Source organism: Anopheles ziemanni, chromosome 2 (assembly GCF_943734765.1).
Source record: "Anopheles ziemanni chromosome 2, idAnoZiCoDA_A2_x.2, whole genome shotgun sequence".
Taxonomy (NCBI): domain Eukaryota; kingdom Metazoa; phylum Arthropoda; class Insecta; order Diptera; family Culicidae; genus Anopheles; species Anopheles ziemanni.
The window spans coordinates 81,562,279-81,582,123 of NC_080705.1; the positions used below are offsets into that span (position 1 = coordinate 81,562,279).

Below are 19,845 nucleotides of genomic sequence, written 5' to 3' on the forward strand. Positions count from 1 at the left end.
ATTTAGATACGGGCAAAAATCTTTTGTTAAACTTATAAATCATGGCAAGGTTGGGCATTTATATGGAACAGTATTACAAACCAATAGTTCTTGCATTTTCTTCATCAATGATTAACCCCGCGTGGGATCATCCGTTGCCAGACTATCCTCTAGTTCTACTATCTTTGCGTTGAACGTGCTGTAATCTATGTCACTGGACTTCCCGGATTCATATCCATCAGCTTTCGACCGTTTTGGTATAGAAAGTGTTTTTGGTATATTTAATACGATGGAAAAGAAGAGTCCCACAATGAATTAATCGGCCTTCGGCTCTAGGATGAAGGTGACATCACGAGGATGCTTTCGACCGTATCGGCATCCCCGTTAGGACTATAGTTCTCCCAAATATACTGATAACATTGAAAACATATAGCTATAGAACATAGATTAAGATGGTGGATTTACTACAATTCATCAATTTTCTATGTATACAATGTATACACCATGTACTGCAAATGTACGCTATATTATGTTAAGATTTGTATAAATTTCAAAAACTTTCTTCCAATTTCATCAATTTACGATCATATCTACATATACATTGTTCGTGGATTGTAAAAATTTCATATTTTCACTGGGTTCTGATTGAATGAACGCTCAATTCGAGGACCTTCATTCCAGAAACTGACGAATCCAGTCGACGTAGAACGAAACCTTCGCGTAACCGTCAGGATAGTCGCCGCCACAGCTTTCTCGGATAAAGTTGGCCACGCCGACCAGCTTGCCATCGTACACCGCGGGGCCACCGGAGTCTCCGTTACAGGCTCCGTTGCTGCCGGGCTTGTCGAAGCAGATCAGACCGGACCGCCAAACTACCGACATGGCCTTGCAGAACATATCCTCTACCACGTACATCGTGTTATACAGCAAGGCCTCCGAGGTGGGTAGACCATCACCAACGCGACCATAGCCGGAAATCACGACCTCACTACCGACCGGTACCTCATCTTCCATCAACTCGATCGGTTGCGTATATGCGTCGAAAGTGAATACGTCTTCCATCACCAGCATAGCAATGTCGTGACCGCCGGCAACGTACTTCTCGTGTGGATGAGCCTCCAGGACCTGGTGACGATGACCTCCAACGTTGAGATTTGCCGAGCCGACATGAACGGTGAACAGTGAGGCTTCGAGACTAGAAGAAAATATCGGTTACTACTGATCCTTCCAATTTGATCACAGTTACTTACACCAGGCCATTTTCCACCACACAGTGGGCCGCAGTTAGAACGTGGCGCGCACTAACAACCGAACCTCCGCAGCGGAACCGTCCATCGTAGAACAACGCCACCTGATATGGCATTTGGGTGTCATCTGCCACCTCACCACCAACAATGCGGTTCGAACCGGTCGGAATAGACCGGACCGCACCGATTGCAGCCACAAGAAGCAGCGAGGAAACTACAACTGACGAACGGGCCATCTCGGAATGTTAACGTACAAGTAGTTCAGTCGTTCGTATATATACCTTCGCACCATGGATAGGGATCTCTTAAGTTCGAGATAAAGATAGGCAAGTACCGCAACACTTAAGAATGAAAGGAAAAGTTGCTAGCTTTGAAACGCTCTCAAGTGGTACTCAAAAACACCAAGAAGATATTTTTACAGCCTAATAATCGATGGCATTTCCAGTACACTCATCAGAAATTTTGCTAATGCACAAAAACTAGCATGTTCCACAAATTCTGAATAGGCCAGGGTCCTCTGGGCACCATCAAGAAGCTTTAAGGATCACAATGTACGCAAATGTATCACACTAATCGTTATTTTACTCTAACCTTAGGAAATTAAACTTTCGTGATATTGTACCAGAATCTAGAAGATTCTTCCTTGTTATCAGAAGCAATGAATTATCACTCAATAACAAGAATACAAAAAGACCCTAATCGTTATTTTACGCTAGACCCGTAAAATTAAAGTTTCGATATATTACACCACAATCTAAAAGATCCTTCCTTCGGTATCAAAAGCAAGGAATTATCACTCATTAACAAAAATACACAGAGATTATGCAATACCTATTTAATACCTAATTTAAAATAAAAACGTTTGACATGATACCATACCATGAGGCTCACTCCTAAATCGTCGTCGCCATATTTTAAGCCTGATTTTTCCAAAATTATTTACATTGTGAATGAATCTACCAACTACCCTAGTGGCAAAATCAGCATGCTTTCTCTTTTTGTCCAATTGACAATTGATACCGACACAACGAGAAAGCATGATCATTTTGCCACCGGGGTAGTAGTTCATAGACATATTTTCGGAATTACTCTGCTGTGGTTGGCGAACCCTGTTTTTACAAGCAGTTACCTCCGTTCGTCAGACGGTGTGCTCGAATCTATGCAACAGACAATACATCAGGTACAACATGAAGCGCACTCGTGGTGGAGTTTCTAACTGAATCGTGGCCCACAACAATGAAATGTATGTGGAACCACCTAAACCAATATTTATTATAAGATACTTTTGCGGTTTTGAGTTTCGGAAAGTATAAGCACAGATAAATACATATCTACAATTACCCAACAAGACATTTGCTCGTGCCTTCGAACACATGCCTTCGATTTATTAAGAAAGACCTAATATAAATAAGCTACGCGTGTTTATATACAGTTTTCTCTTTTGTCCTAACTTTTTGTAAAACTTTGTTGCGATATATTCCTTACACCGCACGGTAAACTGTTTTTTCTTTTCTTTTCGAAACAAACTAAAAAATTAAGTCTTTTCTCATACCACAAACACACCCTACCGCATCTCTTCGTGTGACTACGCCATTGAACTAGTTAAAAATATATAGAACTCCCATATGCTAAGCCGATTCGAGTAACGTGTTACATGTTAAAGATAGTAGCAGTCCGCCTTACACTCTAGGAATGATTTTAAGCTATCTACGAGGGAACGCGTACTAAAGAGAGGCTTTTTGGTTCGTTTGAGGAATGGAATGGAAATTGTTGGCCCGTTCTAGCTTCGTGTGCGCAGTGGTGTCTAGCTATTCGTCCTTACGGTTTCGGCGTGGAAATGGGGCGCGGGGGCCTTGACCCGTCGCCTGCGCCACAAACCTAGCTACGCGTCCAGATCGATGATCTCGTCCTTGATGCTGACGTACGGGTGGAGCAGGTGCGGTGGCATCGGGTCCATCTCGTCGTCGTCCTCGTCGTGCATCGTCTTCTGGCGCTTCCCGGGCCCATAGTCATCGTACGGGTATGTGTTGTTGCTGTCCGAGTTTTCCCCGCCGTAGTACGACGACACGTTGTCGATGCTCAGGTGCCGATCGGACCCGACCGATCCTCCGCGGCCCGTCATGGGCCCATCTCCACCGTTGACCCCGCCACCACCACCACCACCACCTCCGCCACCCTCGGCCAGCTGTGAGAAGTGCATCTTGATGATGTGCTTGGAGAAGTTGGAGATCACGAATCGGTCGCCCTTCTTCGTCGGCAGCTTCGACACCTTTATCTGTACCGCACACATCGGGCACTTGATGAACGCGTTGTAGCCGTTCGTTTCGTACGTTACGTTGATCATCTCCTCCGTGACCTGCAGCTTGATCGGTTGCTTTTCGCTCCACATGTCGATCAGTTTCACGATGCAGCCCTGGATCTTCTTGATGCGTTCCTCGTCGCTGAGCGGAGGGAAGACGGTCGCCTGCTCGAACGCTAGTGGTGAGTTCTTGTGTGACATCTTCAGCTCGGTCAGCATGTGCTCTTGGATGTCCGACAGTGGCTGTTGGTGCATCCGGACCACTTCCTGCAGCAGTTGCTGCTGCTGCTGGAGAAGATGCTGCTGTTGTGCCTGCTGTTGTGCTTTCTGCTGTTGCGCCTGTTGATCTTGCTGTTGCTGTTGGGCCTGCTGCTGCTGATGCTGCTGTTGCTGCTGCTGGTGGTGTTGTTGTTGCTGTTGCTGGAGTAGCAACCGGTGTTCCCGCTCGCGCTCTCGCTGGATCGCCAGCTCGGCGGGCACACGAATGGCCGCGGGTTCCGGTCGTTGGATTTCGCTGGCCACCTTGGTGTAGTTCAGGTACGCGCTGATCTGCAGCAGCAGCTTCCGGTGGCCCGGGACGAGCCGAAACTCGCGGGCCGGATCGCTACAGAAGATATGGAAGTAGAATTGCGTCGCCGGCACCAGATGGATCAGCTCTTCCCGGGCGAATCGCTCCATGTCGATGAAGTCATCGTCGTTCAGGTTGCGCAAACTGCTTTCCGCCTCGTAGCCACACATTTTCAGCAGGTTCTTAAGGTAGATCGGTACCGGGCCGCACACCTTCTCGATGCGTCCCCAGTCTATGCGCGAGGGCTTCTGGGGCGAGTGGGTGGGCGAAAAGCGTTCCTGCAAACAGACCGGATCATTAGATGACATTGTTGGTTACGATTAAAATATTTCATTTCATGAATGTAATAAGCAGCCATCCAGACGTTTCTAGAACCAACATCGACTTTTTTTTTCCTCAAATTTACTTACGTAAGCAAACACAAATACGCGCCTGTTTCCCATATAATACACTTATTTTCTTTTCTCCCTTAACTCCTTGGGGAGTTGAGTTCGGGAAGAATGGTCGCATACGTCCGAGTGTAAGAGCCACACATTGAATTATATTTTTACACGCCTCAACAACTGTTTACTCTTCTCGTTTGAAGTATAAAAATAGAATGAACCAGTACGGGGGTACCGTAAAATACAAAACTGCAAGATATAATGTATCTCAACAAATGGGTGTCGTAAGTAAAATATTTCATAAACTAACTTGCCCCGAAACCAGTTTTTGACGGAATGTTCATAAACAAACTTATAATGAACGGGAATAGAAAAAAACACGGCCATAAATTCAGAGAAATGCACAGCTTTTCGATCTTCAAATCTTATGCTTGTACAAAAAAACTATCGAATGTTTCTCGAAGACCCTCTAGCACATCTGTTTATATTAAAGCATTGCGCGTGCAACGTTAATAAATATTCCACGCACAGATGAGTGTACTATCTTGCTGTCGATCAGAGAAGAAAATAATTTCCTCCTTCCAAATTCATCCAACAAACGAAACTGAGTTTTCTCGCTTCCACCATCGATCGACTCTTTCTATGACTTTCAGAGTCTTGCTCGGTTTTTTTTTGCCTAACATCTAACCTCAATCCTCCATCGGTCCAGAGACGAAAAACCTGAATGTGCCGAGCGAAGTGAGAACATCAAAAGTGCTAGTCATCAAGCATCAACAAGTGACCTACGCGAGTCAAACGAGTAGCGATTGCTCCCAAGGTGGAAAACTTTGGTGAACGAGGCGATCAACATTCGAGAAAAAATTCATAGTTATTCATTTTTTAAAACATTTTCTCGATATGAAGATAAATTTCTCTTTCACTGGACGCGTGTACCGTTGGGGAGTATATAATAAAGGCCACCGTAAACCATGTACTTTTGCGATCATTATAATTAACAGATCTTAGATGGAAACCAACAACAACGGTGAACGTTCGAACCAATTAAAATTGGAAAATGAAACAGTATTCAGCAGTAGGTGAATGATATTTCAGTGTCTTTTGAAGAGCGCAACGGAAATAATACGATGCGCTCCGGCAACTCTACGAGGCAAGATGCTTACCATATTTATTACTATTGAAATATCTCCGGCCAGTCACGTGTGAGATCGTTGCACCGTCGGGGGAGCGTGCGGGGAAAAGCCCACCGGCAAGTATTACAATGCATTGCATTATTCGGCCCTGTGGCTCCCATTTTCCATTACCAATTCCCCCCCATACCTTTCTCGGGGAGTGGCTGGGGCAAGCAACGGCAACGAAAAACCAAATATAATACCGGCATCTAGACGCGACGTGGAAGAAAAATACATTCGCAGCGAGATCCAGTCACTCGTCACAAGAGACGCGTTGAAATTAGCTTCCACGGCAAATGCAGGGAGAAGGGAAAACGAAAACTATGTCAAGCCACAGAGTGTTGGCCATAGCAGGGCCATGCCGCCCCGGAGGTGGAATAAATACATGTGCATTTTCCGGCCGCACGGGCCTAGACACGAGTTTCATTGGCATAATGTTTTATTGAACACCATCGCCTCTGCAAGCCGGCGCGAGAACGGCGAGAACTGGAGTTCCGTGGCGCCCAATGGGGGCTTCTCGCCGAAGCAAAAGGAGTTAGGCCCACGAACTGGCAATTCTTACTCGCCTCCGAGGGTCCACAAAATGGGTGCATGTGTTTGGGAATAGTTTAACGACGCTCGAACGTTACCGTGCGGTGGTGGCGTAGAGCTTTGGAGCGCCATAACTTCGTTTCTTAAGACAATGCCAATTTAATAACCAACCACGTGGACGCAATGTGGTTGCAACGAGCTGCATGATATATGTTGCCATCATCTTTTCGCAACGATCTTGTTCCCCCGCTGAAGGTGCATCGTTGAGGCGAATATATATCTTACGTGAAGGAGCATATTTAAAATTGAAATAAATATTCTGGGCATTGCATGCATCGTACATACGAATGAAACTAAACTTATGGGCTATAAAAGGACTGAAAAGCAACGGTCATTTTTAATTGCACCATCAAAGTTTAAGAATGTCTCATTTCTGAATACAGCCTTGCCTGAACGTTTGCTGTTCAAACAAACCAATTGACTTGATTTAATATGCCATAAGAAACGCACACTTTTAGAACCGGAACATAGGGTAAGCTAACTAAGCAACTGCCCGTAGTTTGTGCCTATACTTTTTGAATTTTAATGTTGGAACTATTTTCATTGGCAGTCAATGTGAGAATGATGTAACTGAACTTTCTGAAATGTGTTTTGATGAATAAAAGGTCAGTCAAACTCAATTTTTCGTGTTTTATTTTGGTTAAAATTAAAGGACTGATGCTTTAACGCATACTAGAGAGATCAGTTAAGAAACATTATAAAAGGAGAGGAAATTTCTCAACTTAGTTTGAGGATAATGGATTGGATGAGCAAAGGTAATATCCTGGACACTTCTGAATATAAAAATATTGCCTAAAATTCCATGAAATTTTTTGTTGATATTTTACAAAAAAAGCTTTTTTGAAATCAGTGTTAAATGATAGATGTTTTACAATTTTACGTTTTCATTACAAGTATAATAAAAATTAAGCATTTTCATCGACATTCTATAACAAACGTAAAATTTATTTTTAAAAACTGTTAACGTTGCATACTTCACCAACTTTTACTCTCCAGTTTTGAGCAAAAACAAGAAACGTGCAAATTGTCTGATTCAGTACCAAACATTTTTCGAAGTGTAAAAAACATTATTTTCTGCTGCATGCTTTCATGAAGCAAATAAATTTTTTGGAAGACAGGCATTTTTTTTTTTTTTTTTGGTACGTAAAATAGTAAAATTTTATGTTACTAAAAAATCAGAAATGGTTGTTTTATATTTTGAATTTAAAGTGTGATAGAAATGGTTTTTGGGGTACCAAAATGGTAAAATGCTTCAGCAGAATCGGGTTTTCTCGAGTTGCCATCGTGGTGAAAGTGTCGATATTCCTTCTTGCCTATCCGAACACGTCAGTAGCACCTTTACACGGGTCTTGCAGATCACTTGTGAGCTAAGCCCTAATATGATGCCCCACTTGTTCATGAATACGTTGCTTTATCCAACACCGCAGCAACAAGTGTCTTGCATCCGCCACCACCCACCACGATGCGTCCCACGTTGGCAAAACCCGCATGGGCTAACACAAAAGTGACGATTCAGCGTGCAAAACCGTAAAGAACGCCACTTTCGGAACGTTCCAAACCGAATGAGTCCAGGCAAGCGGTGAGCGGTGAAAAATGAGTTAAAAATTCGCCAACAACACACCGTTGAAGAAAACCCATCAAATTCAAAACTTCCACCAATTCCAAGCAACCACCTTGGAACGTGCGCCACCTTCCCACAAGAAGTAAGTAGGCAAGTGGTCGGTAAGTGTGAATATAAACCAATTTTGAAATACGCCCCGCAGCATTTACACCGAAGGTAAATGAAAATACCGCACAATGCTGGGTTGTCGCTGTTTGTGGCAACGGTTTGGGTCGGGGCGCGAATGCTCCGTCGAATAGAAACGTTAGTGGCGAGCAGAAATAGCGCAATAGTAGCAAACAGTAGTAATGGTGTTAGTGGTGCTGCTAGTGGATCGCTGGCAACAGTCACCACCGCGCACGCTGGGAAACGCGCCGGGCTCGGAAACTATGTCCGCCGTTGTAATACAATACAAAAAACTTCACCACCCGAGCCCAAAATGAGGCCAACGGGTAGGAAGGGTGAAAAAAAAAGAAATAAACTGGAGTACGTACGCCGTGTGGCAAAGCGGCCAGAAGAAGCCAGTCGAAGACTTGGGCCGGCCAGGCTGGAAATCATAATAAATACGGAATTGCTCCACTCTCCGGCACTCGCGCACAACGCGGTCGGGAGGGAAAAAACCAACGAAGTATTCCGTACTTCAAATGATAAATGAGAAACGCTGAATAGGCACAATAGGCGCTGGGAGAAATAAAACACAGTTAGCCCATAATAACAGCGGAAGGCAAGACACAAATACACGAGGCCAGCGACAGGAGCAAGGTGTACCCGGGCGCCCGCAAAGACCATAGTTGGATTACGACGCTCGAGAAAAACGTCATCTTACTCTGTGCACACCAGATGCTTCCCGCAGCAACGCAACGGCTGGAAAACTAACAAGGTGAAACTTATTTATTTTCTCGACTCGCACAGGAGTTTTCTCGAGTCTTGGAGTTTTAAGAAATCGTAAGAAATAGGGCGTTTTCGAACGAATTTTCACCATACCTTCACCTCAAGCGCTACAAATTGGGGATTGCGGATTTATCTTTCACGTTTCCTACTGGTGGAACCCGTTTTAGCAAGCAACCATTGAACCATACAGCACATTGCGGAGTGTTAAACACATCGAGGGAAACTGTTTGCGATCAATCTCATTTGAGTCTCTCTATTATAAACATTCTATTAAAACCAAGCGGCAAACTTATCGCATAACTCAGCGGAGTATCAAGTATAGAACTTAATTGCAAGATTAATGGAATATCAAGTGTAGCCACATTAACCCTAATGTCTACGACCAACAAACTTAACGGATGTGTAAGACCAACATCGCTAGGTGCGACATGTTGAGTATGAAAGGATGAATTTTTGTGTTTAAAATCTGGCACTCACGCCTATAACTCATAGACCCTTAAAAACTTCGATTAAAGTACATCATAAAATCCTCCAAAAGATATCTATGAAAATTTTTAAAAAACTTAACTGAGTTGATTTTTACTGAGTAAAATTATAATGTACGGATAGTCCCAGAACAAAATCATTGAATCACAGACATCACGTCAATGGTCCAGCTGGCAAGATGTATACTCCCCTTCTCTGAGAATATCTTCAAACCCCTATTTCTTCCCCTACGAGAAGATCTTAAGAAGGAATATCTACCACCTAAGGAATATTTTTAACAACTGTGCCTTGCACTTGTGAAAGCTCTTAGGTTCGTATCTATTCCACTCGAGAAATCTTTCATTTTAATCCCCATGTTGGTTTTGTACTTAAGGCAGCGCGTTGAATATACACCGTTCTTCAAAAGGAATTTCTTCAAACACTTACACTGCCACTCGGAGAAGATATGTGAAAAGTATATCTTCCACTCCACGAATATAATTCTATTTGTGCATTTTTTTTTTAATATCAATGTTGGGCTCAGTGTACCTCATTACACTTCGTTGTACCAAATGGTATACAGCAATATGGACTCTATTCTTGCTACGTTTTAACGCTAAAGTCTCAGTACGAATCTTCGAAAAACCCCGAAACTTTTGTACAGAAGCTCCATGAATATTTCGATCCTGAAATACAACAGTACAATGGACCATGGAACTGATAAACATTTGTCCCAGGAGAAATGCTCTTCCATTGAGATGAGACGCTATCGATGTTTGGTGGAAATCTTCGATAAGCAAATACTATTTTGAACTATTTTGTCAGATAGATTTACTTCTTTTGCTTCGGTTTGGTTGTTTGTTAACTGTGCTTAAATTCCACATTGCATCAGATCTTGCTATCCGAAGTTTCGTTTTTCAGAGTTCTATGTCCAACTAAAGTTACAGAAGTTTGAACACAAAACACACCTGCCCGTACCAGGATATGCTGAACGAATTTGTAAGTGACGTGATGTAAAAACGTGTTTGCGCAACAATAAAATTAATGTTTTTTGACTATGTTTTTGCTCATTCTACAGAAAACATTATCGCAACGGTTTTGCAAGAGTTTTGGTTCATGAAACTAAGTCTTTTAGAAGCAAGCAGCACGATTGGTTTTTAAAGTTGCAAAACATGCACGGGTGCCCGCTTGTGTACTTTTATGTACGTTGGTAAAAAGGTAAGTAATATCCCATTAATACACCGAGAAATTTATGAATACTACTAAAACAATGTGTACGAATACGAGCATTTACCGATGTACAAAAGAAAAGAAACGAAACGAAACGAACCCGCCACTGCCTCCGATGGAGTTAAAACATTCCCAAATCAAACCCTCCATCGAACGCGCTCACTCGCAACGACGAACTGGAACGACGCGAACCTGGCGTAATCTTTGAAAATGTATTCCGAATATACTTGATCCCTCCGCGTGACCCGATGAAGAACTTGAGCCACGTTGCAGACGTTAACTACGCGCCACCCTGGTGTATTGACAGCTTTGAGCAGTATTGTTTCGTTGAATAGTAATGATAGACCTGGCCGGGCGCGACCAAAGCCGAATGCGTCGTCCCGGAACGCCAACAGCGTGGTTTCCTGCTTATCGCCAGTCGCGGCTCAATCGCACTATAGCGCGTGTGTGATAGTGCCACGAAATGCGACGACATCCGCCGGCCTGTGACACATAATGTCGAGTCCCAGCGATTCCCTTCGGGCGGTATTTACACCTCCGGGTACTCCGCGGGCCGATAAGTCAACCAGTGTAATACCATTGTGCTCCGTGGTCGTACCATTCGCTGGCCGCGTGATTCCTATGAGCAGCGAGTCATGCACTCGTCTGGTATCTTCCACTTTATTTCACACGCACAAACGACAATAAGAGAGAACGCTAGTGGCGAACGAGAAATATCGGTCAAATATTCAAGCAACAAATTCCCTAAGGGTTTCTTTCTTATCAGTCATTCGTATCAGGTCCTCCACTTCTTCTACTGGGGATTTCCATTCGAGCAAACATTTCAAATATTCCCGTGTGTTTGCAATATCAAACATTCGAGGTAAGGTTAAGCGATTCGATATGGTATCGATGGACAAGATGATATCGAAGTACCAGGGAGGGCCGATACCGATGCCTTGATGCCTTACCTTCTCGTCCAGCTGCAGCTCGGCAAAGGCGGGTCGTTCGGTGAGATTCTCCTTGTACTCCTCGTACCGCTGCAGGAACTTGGCCCGCTTGCCGATCCGTGGTATGATCTCCTTGATCATATCGTACTTCAGACACTTGAAGGCGACCTCGTCGACTTCCTCCTCTGGTTGACGACGCGCCGTGACGAATTGCGCGGTCGGAATATTCCGGCATTACGGAATAAATTGCGGTATGCCCCAGTTGCGGCCCGATGCCGTGATCGTGACGAGGAACGGTGAGCCAGAAGAACCGCAAGACCGCGAGACGAGAATATGGAGGCCGTGCGCGGAGGACCGGAAAATGTTGAAAAGAGACAAAACGGAGACATAAAGATGAGGAGAAATAAAAAGTGAAAAAAACACGCAAGAAACCATAAGAGATTCGTACAGGGGTGGAAAAAAAAGACATCATCGTTGGAAAAGCGGGCCATCGCATAAACGAAGCACTGAGTGTGTACCCATGCCCGCATCGCCACGCTAGAGACAACAGTTAAGTCACAACCAACAAGTACAGTGGAGCGCATGGCAGCATAACAACCGGGAGGTATAGTTACTCACCCTCTCCCCCCCCTTAAAGTTATGGGCAGCATAAAAACGCATGTCTGTGTGTTAGTGGCGCTGATGAGAAGTGGAACTGGCACTAGGACCGTAAGTGGGTATTATCTACGGATCTGGAAATGAGACCAACAGCGCTCCACGAGAGTTCGGTGAGTTTGCTCTAGCGCGCGGTGGAGAGCCCCCCCCCCCCCCCTCCCTCGGGTACTTCGGTTTTTTTTTCCGTTCGATCCAACAGATAACCGACATGAAACTTTGGAATATCAAGTGTAGTTTCTCGGCCACACGTCGCTCGGTCGAAGTCATCATAATGGCTGCAGCAGATCGCGCCAACGATCGTATTTCCCGAAACGCAGTACAAATAAGTATGTATCCATCTGTGTCTACCGGTACCCGATGGTGATACCATTATGAGATGGGGGAAAGGCCTTTTTTGAGAAGCGTTCGGACGGTGGACGACTTCTAACGTGTCTACGATATGCATCCTGTGTATGTCTTTATGCGACTTGTGTGTACACATGTGGGAAAGAAAAAAACCCCTTCCCGACAGGTCTTAAAACGGACCGGAGAGTTGTGTTGCACCGAAAGCCAGGAAGTATTGATTCGACATTATGCAAGGCAGGTAATCGTAGCCGACACTTTGCATATCGCATAATGCAGCCCGGCGTAAGACGGGTAGCCCCCGTCTACTGGCGCCAATTGCAGCGAAGTTCTGCCGAGTTTGGAGTTACAGGGGGACCTCTGGATTACGTAGAGTTGAAGAAAAGTGGATTTTTACTGATACTTAAGAGGTTTCTAACTTAGACCATACAAGTGTTTGATTATTGGTTTCGTCCCATAGACCACTTGCTTATTTACGTTTTAATCTTCCGTTAATCAAAACATCATCTAAACGAAGATTTCATTCAGGGAAGATCATTGCCAAAAATCGTTTCTTCAGGTTGAGTCATAGTGTTGAGAGATGATTACGCAAGGCTGTAAGCTGAAGATGATTTTACTAAGCCCCCGTTAAGCAGAAGTCGCAACGGGGGTCTTATTTAACACTAGAACTACCGGACCATTCATTTTGACTGGCCAGGTACTTTTTTAATCACATTTATTTCTTAAGGCTGAACAATTCTACCAAATGTTAATCCATAACTATCACACATCCAATGGAATGTTAATTTTTATGTATTCAAAAATAAAATTTTCTTTTTATTATTCAAAATAATTTGCGCTAAAGTTTCAAGCGTAAAAACCGCGGTAGTTCTAGTGTTAAAACGTGTAGAGAAATTCTCAAATTATGGCATATCTTGTGAAATATAAGTAAACAATCAAATAAAGATTATTATTTGAAAATGTATTTTTTCTCAGTGTATTTTGAGAGTGAACAGAATCTTAACCCCCTGAACAACATAACTATTACGGAGAAAACAACGGTTTAAATTATCTTAAACAATACGGAAAAAACTACATGTTTAATGGAGCAAAAACAACATCCATGCTAGAGACTATTTGAAGCACACTGTGGAACAAGTATCAATTTTCCATTCATGGAATAAATAATTAATGGCTACGGAGAGGACGTCGAGCGCATGCATACACACACAGCAACCGCCGTTAGATTGCTGCCAAATGGCACAGAAATCGGCACAATTTAGCATTTTTGCAATCGAAATGATAATAGCCGTAATTTTTATGGCAGCAAGCATGCGCACTGGGTTGTGTGAGAACTCCGACTCCGTTTTCCTCCGGCCTTGGTCGGCAGGGGTTCGCTGGGCGGGGAAGGTTGAAAGGGAAGATGCGTTTTGGGACCCCGAAAGGTTGGCGGCAGTGGGATGCCGTACAACTATCGAATCAAACACTTTAGACAACATTCCGTCAAGCACTGTACAGATCACCGGTGAGACATGGATAGCACAGGATTGATTTTCCCGAAATGGGTCAAGGAAAAATGTTAAATTTCGGTTGGCATCGTTTCTATGAACGGTAAAAGATTTTCTGTCCATCCAAAACAAACTCTCAACTCTAGTGTAAATTATCGGTTTATTTGAATTATCTCGAACCAACGAGGAATTAAACAGATGTTTCGAGGCAAAAACGGAATGGTGTAGAGAGTAACGGAAAAACTAATAAAGCAAAATTACTCCGCAAGACCATTTGCAATTTACCGCGAAAATAATAACATAAACCGATTTTTGAAATTAAAGTTTAAAACTCATGTTTCTATTAATAAGTCGATATTGTTGTGTAATTTCATACGCAAATATTCATACGCTAGATTGTTACTTTTATGATTATTATTATTATTAGTATTATTATTATTATTATTATTATTATTAACTGCACTTCAGTAAAATTTAGGTGTTGGAAACACTTGTCACGAACCGAGTTGATAAACACATAAAGCGCTATGCGCAAATTGCACTGCTTTCCGTTCTGCCGGCAAAAGCAAAACAGAGAAAAGCCGGCTCTGTCGGTCCGAGCGGACCGACGCCGGCATGCCCGACTTTAGCACCTTGACTGACTGCCATGTCACCCAAAAGTGGATGACTGTAGCAATTCTTTAAAGTTTTTGACCCATAAGTAAATGAAAATGCAACATAAAAACTATAATAATATTTTTAAAAAAGTTTTTTGGGAAGCTAAGTTTTTGTAAGCAGAGGAATCTACGCATAGCGCTTATTAGCATCATAACGTGTTAGACAAGATTCGGGTTGGTTTATTTATTCTTCAATAGAAATAATTTTAACGAATTGGTATGCCCGGTATGAGCAAAAGCTTCATGTTTATTTCATTTCTTTCTGAAACGATAACTATCCTGAGCCAAGTTGAGTCACTATGGTCGGTTATCCCATGTGCTCACTTGCCCCCGCCCGAAACCGGGACCAAGACATGCCATATTGTGCTATTACCCATCGCACTAACTGGCCACTTTCGCCTCGCGCAGCACAACACAGTATTGCACATTGTGCGGAAAATCGGCGCACACAAAACTGCATTCCCTTGGAGTCACGCGAATTACGCCAGTCGTGCCGCGTATTACCGACCGGTGGGCCAGGAATACTGGCCACTACAGCAAAGGGTGCGTGCCAGTCAGGAAAAACCCTGCACACTCTCGCACACTAGCACCACCCGCCCGCCACCGGATGGAACGAAATATGGTGGCCCCAAATATAAAAAGCGTTTCAAGTTCCAGCTGGCGCGGGGTAGAAATTGGTAAGGAAAAATATAATTCTCATTGCAATTCAAATTAAATTTCACTCCAGCCACGAAAACAGAAGGCACGGCACTAACATGGCACTGTCGTAACATCGCCTGTTGGCGCCGGGAACCAACAGAGGTTGTAGTGGCAAACCGATTGCTTCATTCCCCCGACCGACCATTAGGGGAAGCGAAGCAGACAGATGGGAAAGAAAAGTAAGGTGCTGAAGTTCAGCAGACGGAACGCAATTACCGAGAAGGTATTACTAAATATTTCGAAAAGCTGCCACGCGAACGAAAATATCTCCGGTTTACCAAGAAAATGGACAAGAATTCGGACGGACAACTTTGTTCTCCGGTAGCAGGAAAATGAAAAGATGATGAAAGCACATTACATATCGAAGAAGGGTGTCTGCTTTGGAGGAAAACATTACACGATTGTTAATGTACATGACCTGCAATTCAACAAATGAATTCAAATAACACTCTATCTTTTCCACGTTGATAACACACTGGTAAATTTGGGAAATTGTAAACTAATTTTTGTAAACCGAATCTGTTCGCCAACCGTGAGAACTCAAAAATCCAACACCTTCTGGTAAAAACCATTGAACCATTGAAGGAAAAAACATAAAATTAGCTGCATCACAACTGTCTCAACACGTGTGTTTTATATTTAAAACGTTTTACTGCGTACGATTTTTATGATTCAGGATTTTTCTCATCACTGCAGTAAGGCTTTTCTTTTTCCTCCCCATTGAACGTGTACAACACTTTTCTTCACAACAATAAAACCACTTTACGTGTCTTCTCCTTTGCGGATGATGATAAACAAACGTTTGTGTGTTTGTTTTTCTTATTAAAAACACTGTTTATGATGTCTTTCGGTAAGTTGAAACAATGAATTCACTTGACACAGTGACAAACTTTTGATGCTGGTAAATGTGCAACGGTTCACCACTAGGTTAACACAATGAGTAAGACAGTGTGTGTATGTTTTTATTACCTTGGAACACTTTTATCAGCTCTGGCATATTCCATCCGTTGAGAAGATTTTTAACATAGGTATCCATTTTATCCGATTGTTGTCTGTTTATTGGCAGCTGGAAGGATGCGAGCTGGCACACTAGTTCCGGGGTTGTTTTCCACTTGCAAACGAACGATGTTTTCCTTTTTCGCAACCCGCAATACGCCGGTCACCATGCACGGTTCCAGTTTGGCACGCACTTTTCACATTTCAACCGGTACGGTACGGAACCGTATTTTGGGTCGAAAAATGGTGACCTCGGTAACCGATCGTGAAACGCACTCCGGACACAACACGGCACCACGGTACCAATTGGCAGACACTTTACCCCCGTTTGAACCGAACGAATCGTGGTGGCTAGCGACCATGGAAGGTCGATAAGAAATAATGAATGAAGGAAAGGAACCGAAAGAAAAGAAAAACTTATGCGCCGGAACGAGTGAAAAAAAACTACCCCCCAACCGTCCAGACTACTACGGTTAACTAGCCCCCCAAACAATCACACGATAACGGGACGCCGCGTTGAAGTTCGTTCGGAAAACACCTCACAGCTCCGTGAACTCTTTCGTCAAACTAACCGAATGGCGACGCTTGTTGCGTTTCTGCAGCAATTTCGTCTAGTTTACAGAGCGAATGAGACGGAGAGGACTATGAAAACAGAGAGAGGATAGAGAAGAGAGACAATTTGTTAGGGTAAGGTGGGGCAATATGCACTTTAAAATCTTCCAAATGTTTACAGCTTAATTTTCTTGCTTTATCTTACTACTTCTGTTAATAGTATTAAAACAACTCTTTAATTTTAAAAAAAATAATAACACTTTACTAAACTTTAAGTACCACTCCCTTCACGTATCAGTGAAAATAGTATTATGTATAGAGTCAAACTTTCTCATTTTATTTTGCTTGAGTGTATATGATTCCTAGTAACCACTCAAAGAAATTTAATCTTCTTTGTATTTAACACCAAATAACATGTTTGCTTTGTTGTTACAATTTCGCCATCACATGCTTCAATACAGCGTTTTACAGTTCACCTAGCAACCGGGGCAGTGTATGTAGAACATCAAGAATGATAGCCTACTGCAGAGTATTTGATGTAGAATAGCAAAACCCACAAGTGGCAACACAAACCGGTAAGTAGAATATCCATCACTTTCTAGGATCTACCAGAATGAAAGTTGTCGCGTGGATGTTCGAAGTAGGCACGACCAGTCGAGGGGTGCAGGTAAAAGTAGGGGAAAATCGCTTTCCGATCGAAAACATACTTTTGCGAGGATTGTTGTGATTCGCGCTCGTTTTCTGATGCGAAAAAGCGATCATAGCCTACCTTATCCTGTATCTTTCAACTGGTCGTCTCTACTTCAAACATCCATGAGACAACTTTCATTCTGGTAGATCCTAGAAAGTGATGATTTTTCTACTAACCCGTTTGTGTTGCCACTTATGGGTTTTGCGATTCAACATCAAATACTCTACAGTAGGCTATCATTCTTGATGTTCTGCATACACTGCCGCGGTTGCTAGGTGAGATGTAAAACGCTGTAAGATATCAGAATATGGACTATCTAGAGTTTACTAGCTAGTTTTTAAAAGTTTAAGTTAAGTTAAGCTTAAGTTTGTCCAAAGAAAATTTGGCAAAATTTACTTCTTTTTACCATCGGCTTACAGTTTTGACGTAAAGCCATTTAAATTAGGTCGTTCATCGTGGAAATACGTTATGAAATTTCTATGTTTTCAAATAGCATAATTTAATTTAAAACGTGATATCTCGCCCCACTTTCCCTTACACTAGTGGAAAATTGAACATTTCTCTTTCGCTGATTCATTCAATGTTTAGAAACGCTGCGTACGGTTGAGTAAATTGTTTTTTCACGAGAGAAGAGAAGTAGAATGGTCAAGAGAGTAACAGAGTGCAGTTCGTTGCTGCAGCAGCATAGATGACTCCCCAGCAAAATGCACCGATCCGATTGGGGCGAAAAAAAACAAAACGCACCAACACGTGCTTCTCGCCAGTCTCGCGTCACGGGCCGGCGAGATGTAAATAAACAACCGCGCCCAACCGCAATCTTTTCCACCCTCTTCGCTGGTCCATCGCGTCTGCGGTACGTGTCGTGTTGTCTGGAGGGAGAACAGCGCGTCCGCTGGAGAAACGTCAAGACGCTCGACGCTGCCAGCCAACCTGAGACGAAAACAGCTGGCCAATTGTTGTATCCGCTAATTTGTTGTCCAATGTCATAACGGCGAAGCGCAAATTGCATGTACGCACATTCTCTTTTGACGAGGCTTCTATTTTTACCACCGGCAAACCGAGTTCGCTCGCCAAAGCCAAAAAAAGCGCATCCAAGTACTTTTAACAAGTGGTTTGTAATTTGCACTTCTTTGCGAGCAAAAGCTCAGGAGTAGCTAGAGTAGGGATGGCAAATCAATGCTTCTATTTATAGAGATCCATTTTACCACCAGCTCTTTTTGTGCCCTAGTCGATAGCCATTATCAACAGCCGACAATCAACAATCTCGAGGGAATCGATCAGTCATTCAGTTTGAGAAACACTGCCCTCCGGCGTTGTTATTTCGTTTATCGATCTTATAGTCTTACGGGCCATCGTCAGTGGCACATTTATCTTCGGTTGTTGCAAATTTTTTCTAACGCTCTCGTCGCCGGTTGTTAATAAATTGTTTGCCACAACCAGGTTTTTCTTTTCTCCTGAAAACACTTTATCTAAAGAATACGTTTTGAGAGGGTTTTCTTTACTGTTGAGTTCAATACAAGGAAGTCGTAGTCTTTCAAAGTATGATCAAACATATTTGGCCTATGCGACAGTGTTTCTACAAATTGGTACAGAAATTTGTACACAAAATTAAAGCACATATGTTTCTGAATTCTAGGACTACAACCTAAAGCACCAGCTACATCCCTTCAAGCAGGGCACAAGTAGGACTTACACGAACTCGCACGCACTAGATCAGGGGTCGGCATACATTTCCCTAAAGGGCCAAATGATTCAAAGGAAACTGAAACCGCGGGCCGGATACCTTAAACAATGGCTGAATATTTTCAAAGTAGTCACCTTTTTAATGGAGTATCATCTTTCTAAATAGTAAAGTTATATAAAAAGTGTTATAAAGTTATATAACTTGTAGAATTATACTTTTTAAAACATGTTCATACTTGTTTTTGTTTAATTTTGATTTTGGATCCCAACATATAACAGGAACACCTTGTTGAACAATTTTAATCCAATTTTTGGCAAGAAAACAAACCTGACAAATCCGATAAAAGTTGAATTGGGGTTTTTGTATGAACCACTAAAATTTTCTTACGGGCCGAATAAACTCAGTTGACGGGCCGGACTTGGCCCGCGGGCCGGACTTTGCCGACCCCTGCACTAGATTGAATGTTTCATCGAGCCAAAACTGCTCCACAAAAGCGTTACAACCTTCGGCACACTTTCCAAATTCGTCTGAGACGTCGAGAATAAATCCAGCCCTTCACCGCAGTACCTCTTGCCAGTACCCAGTTGCGCTATTAGGTACTAAGTACACGATCCTAGTGTGTAATAATCCAACGCCATGCATCGTAGCCCCCGACCTCTCCGTCTCGCTTCCCCAGGCCGGCCATCTTACTAACTGGCCTCCGTGCACGCCAACCCTGACACGGCACTCGCTC

The 19,845-nt window shown here is 43.1% G+C and overlaps 2 protein-coding genes across 2 annotated transcripts; both read right to left on the reverse strand.

Annotated features, from left to right (window-relative positions):
• Window positions 1–651: 651 nt before the first annotated feature.
• On the reverse strand, window positions 652–1,462 carry LOC131281987 (serine protease SP24D-like). Its single transcript, XM_058311367.1, has 2 exons — window positions 1,230–1,462; window positions 652–1,174 (listed from the first exon to the last, which is right to left on the reverse strand). The coding sequence occupies exons 1-2, from the start codon at window positions 1,460–1,462 to the stop codon at window positions 652–654; spliced, it is 756 nt and encodes a 251-aa protein (XP_058167350.1).
• A 1,646-nt stretch (window positions 1,463–3,108) lies between these two features.
• On the reverse strand, window positions 3,109–16,225 carry LOC131281981 (involucrin-like). The gene is made up of 3 exons (XM_058311362.1): window positions 16,159–16,225; window positions 11,373–11,536; window positions 3,109–4,371 (listed from the first exon to the last, which is right to left on the reverse strand). Exons 1-3 carry the CDS (start codon window positions 16,223–16,225, stop codon window positions 3,109–3,111), a joined length of 1,494 nt encoding a protein of 497 aa, XP_058167345.1.
• Between the last annotated feature and the right edge of the window lie 3,620 nt (window positions 16,226–19,845).

What these genes read in the sequence shown, in the direction of transcription:
- LOC131281987 (XM_058311367.1), bottom strand. Translation starts at nt 1,462, where the DNA reads ATGGCCCGTTCGTCAGTTGTAGTTTCCTCGCTGCTTCTTGTGGCTGCA. An exon ending in GTGGTGGAAAATGGCCTGGT is followed by an intron (nt 1,175 to 1,229) that starts GTAAGTAACTGT and finishes ATTTTCTTCTAG; the next exon opens with TCTCGAAGCCTCACTGTTCA.
- LOC131281981 (XM_058311362.1), bottom strand. Translation starts at nt 16,225, where the DNA reads ATGGATACCTATGTTAAAAATCTTCTCAACGGATGGAATATGCCAGAG. An exon ending in GCTGATAAAAGTGTTCCAAG is followed by an intron (nt 11,537 to 16,158) that starts GTAATAAAAACA and finishes GTCGTCAACCAG; the next exon opens with AGGAGGAAGTCGACGAGGTC. An exon ending in AGCTGCAGCTGGACGAGAAG is followed by an intron (nt 4,372 to 11,372) that starts GTAAGGCATCAA and finishes GTCTGTTTGCAG; the next exon opens with GAACGCTTTTCGCCCACCCA.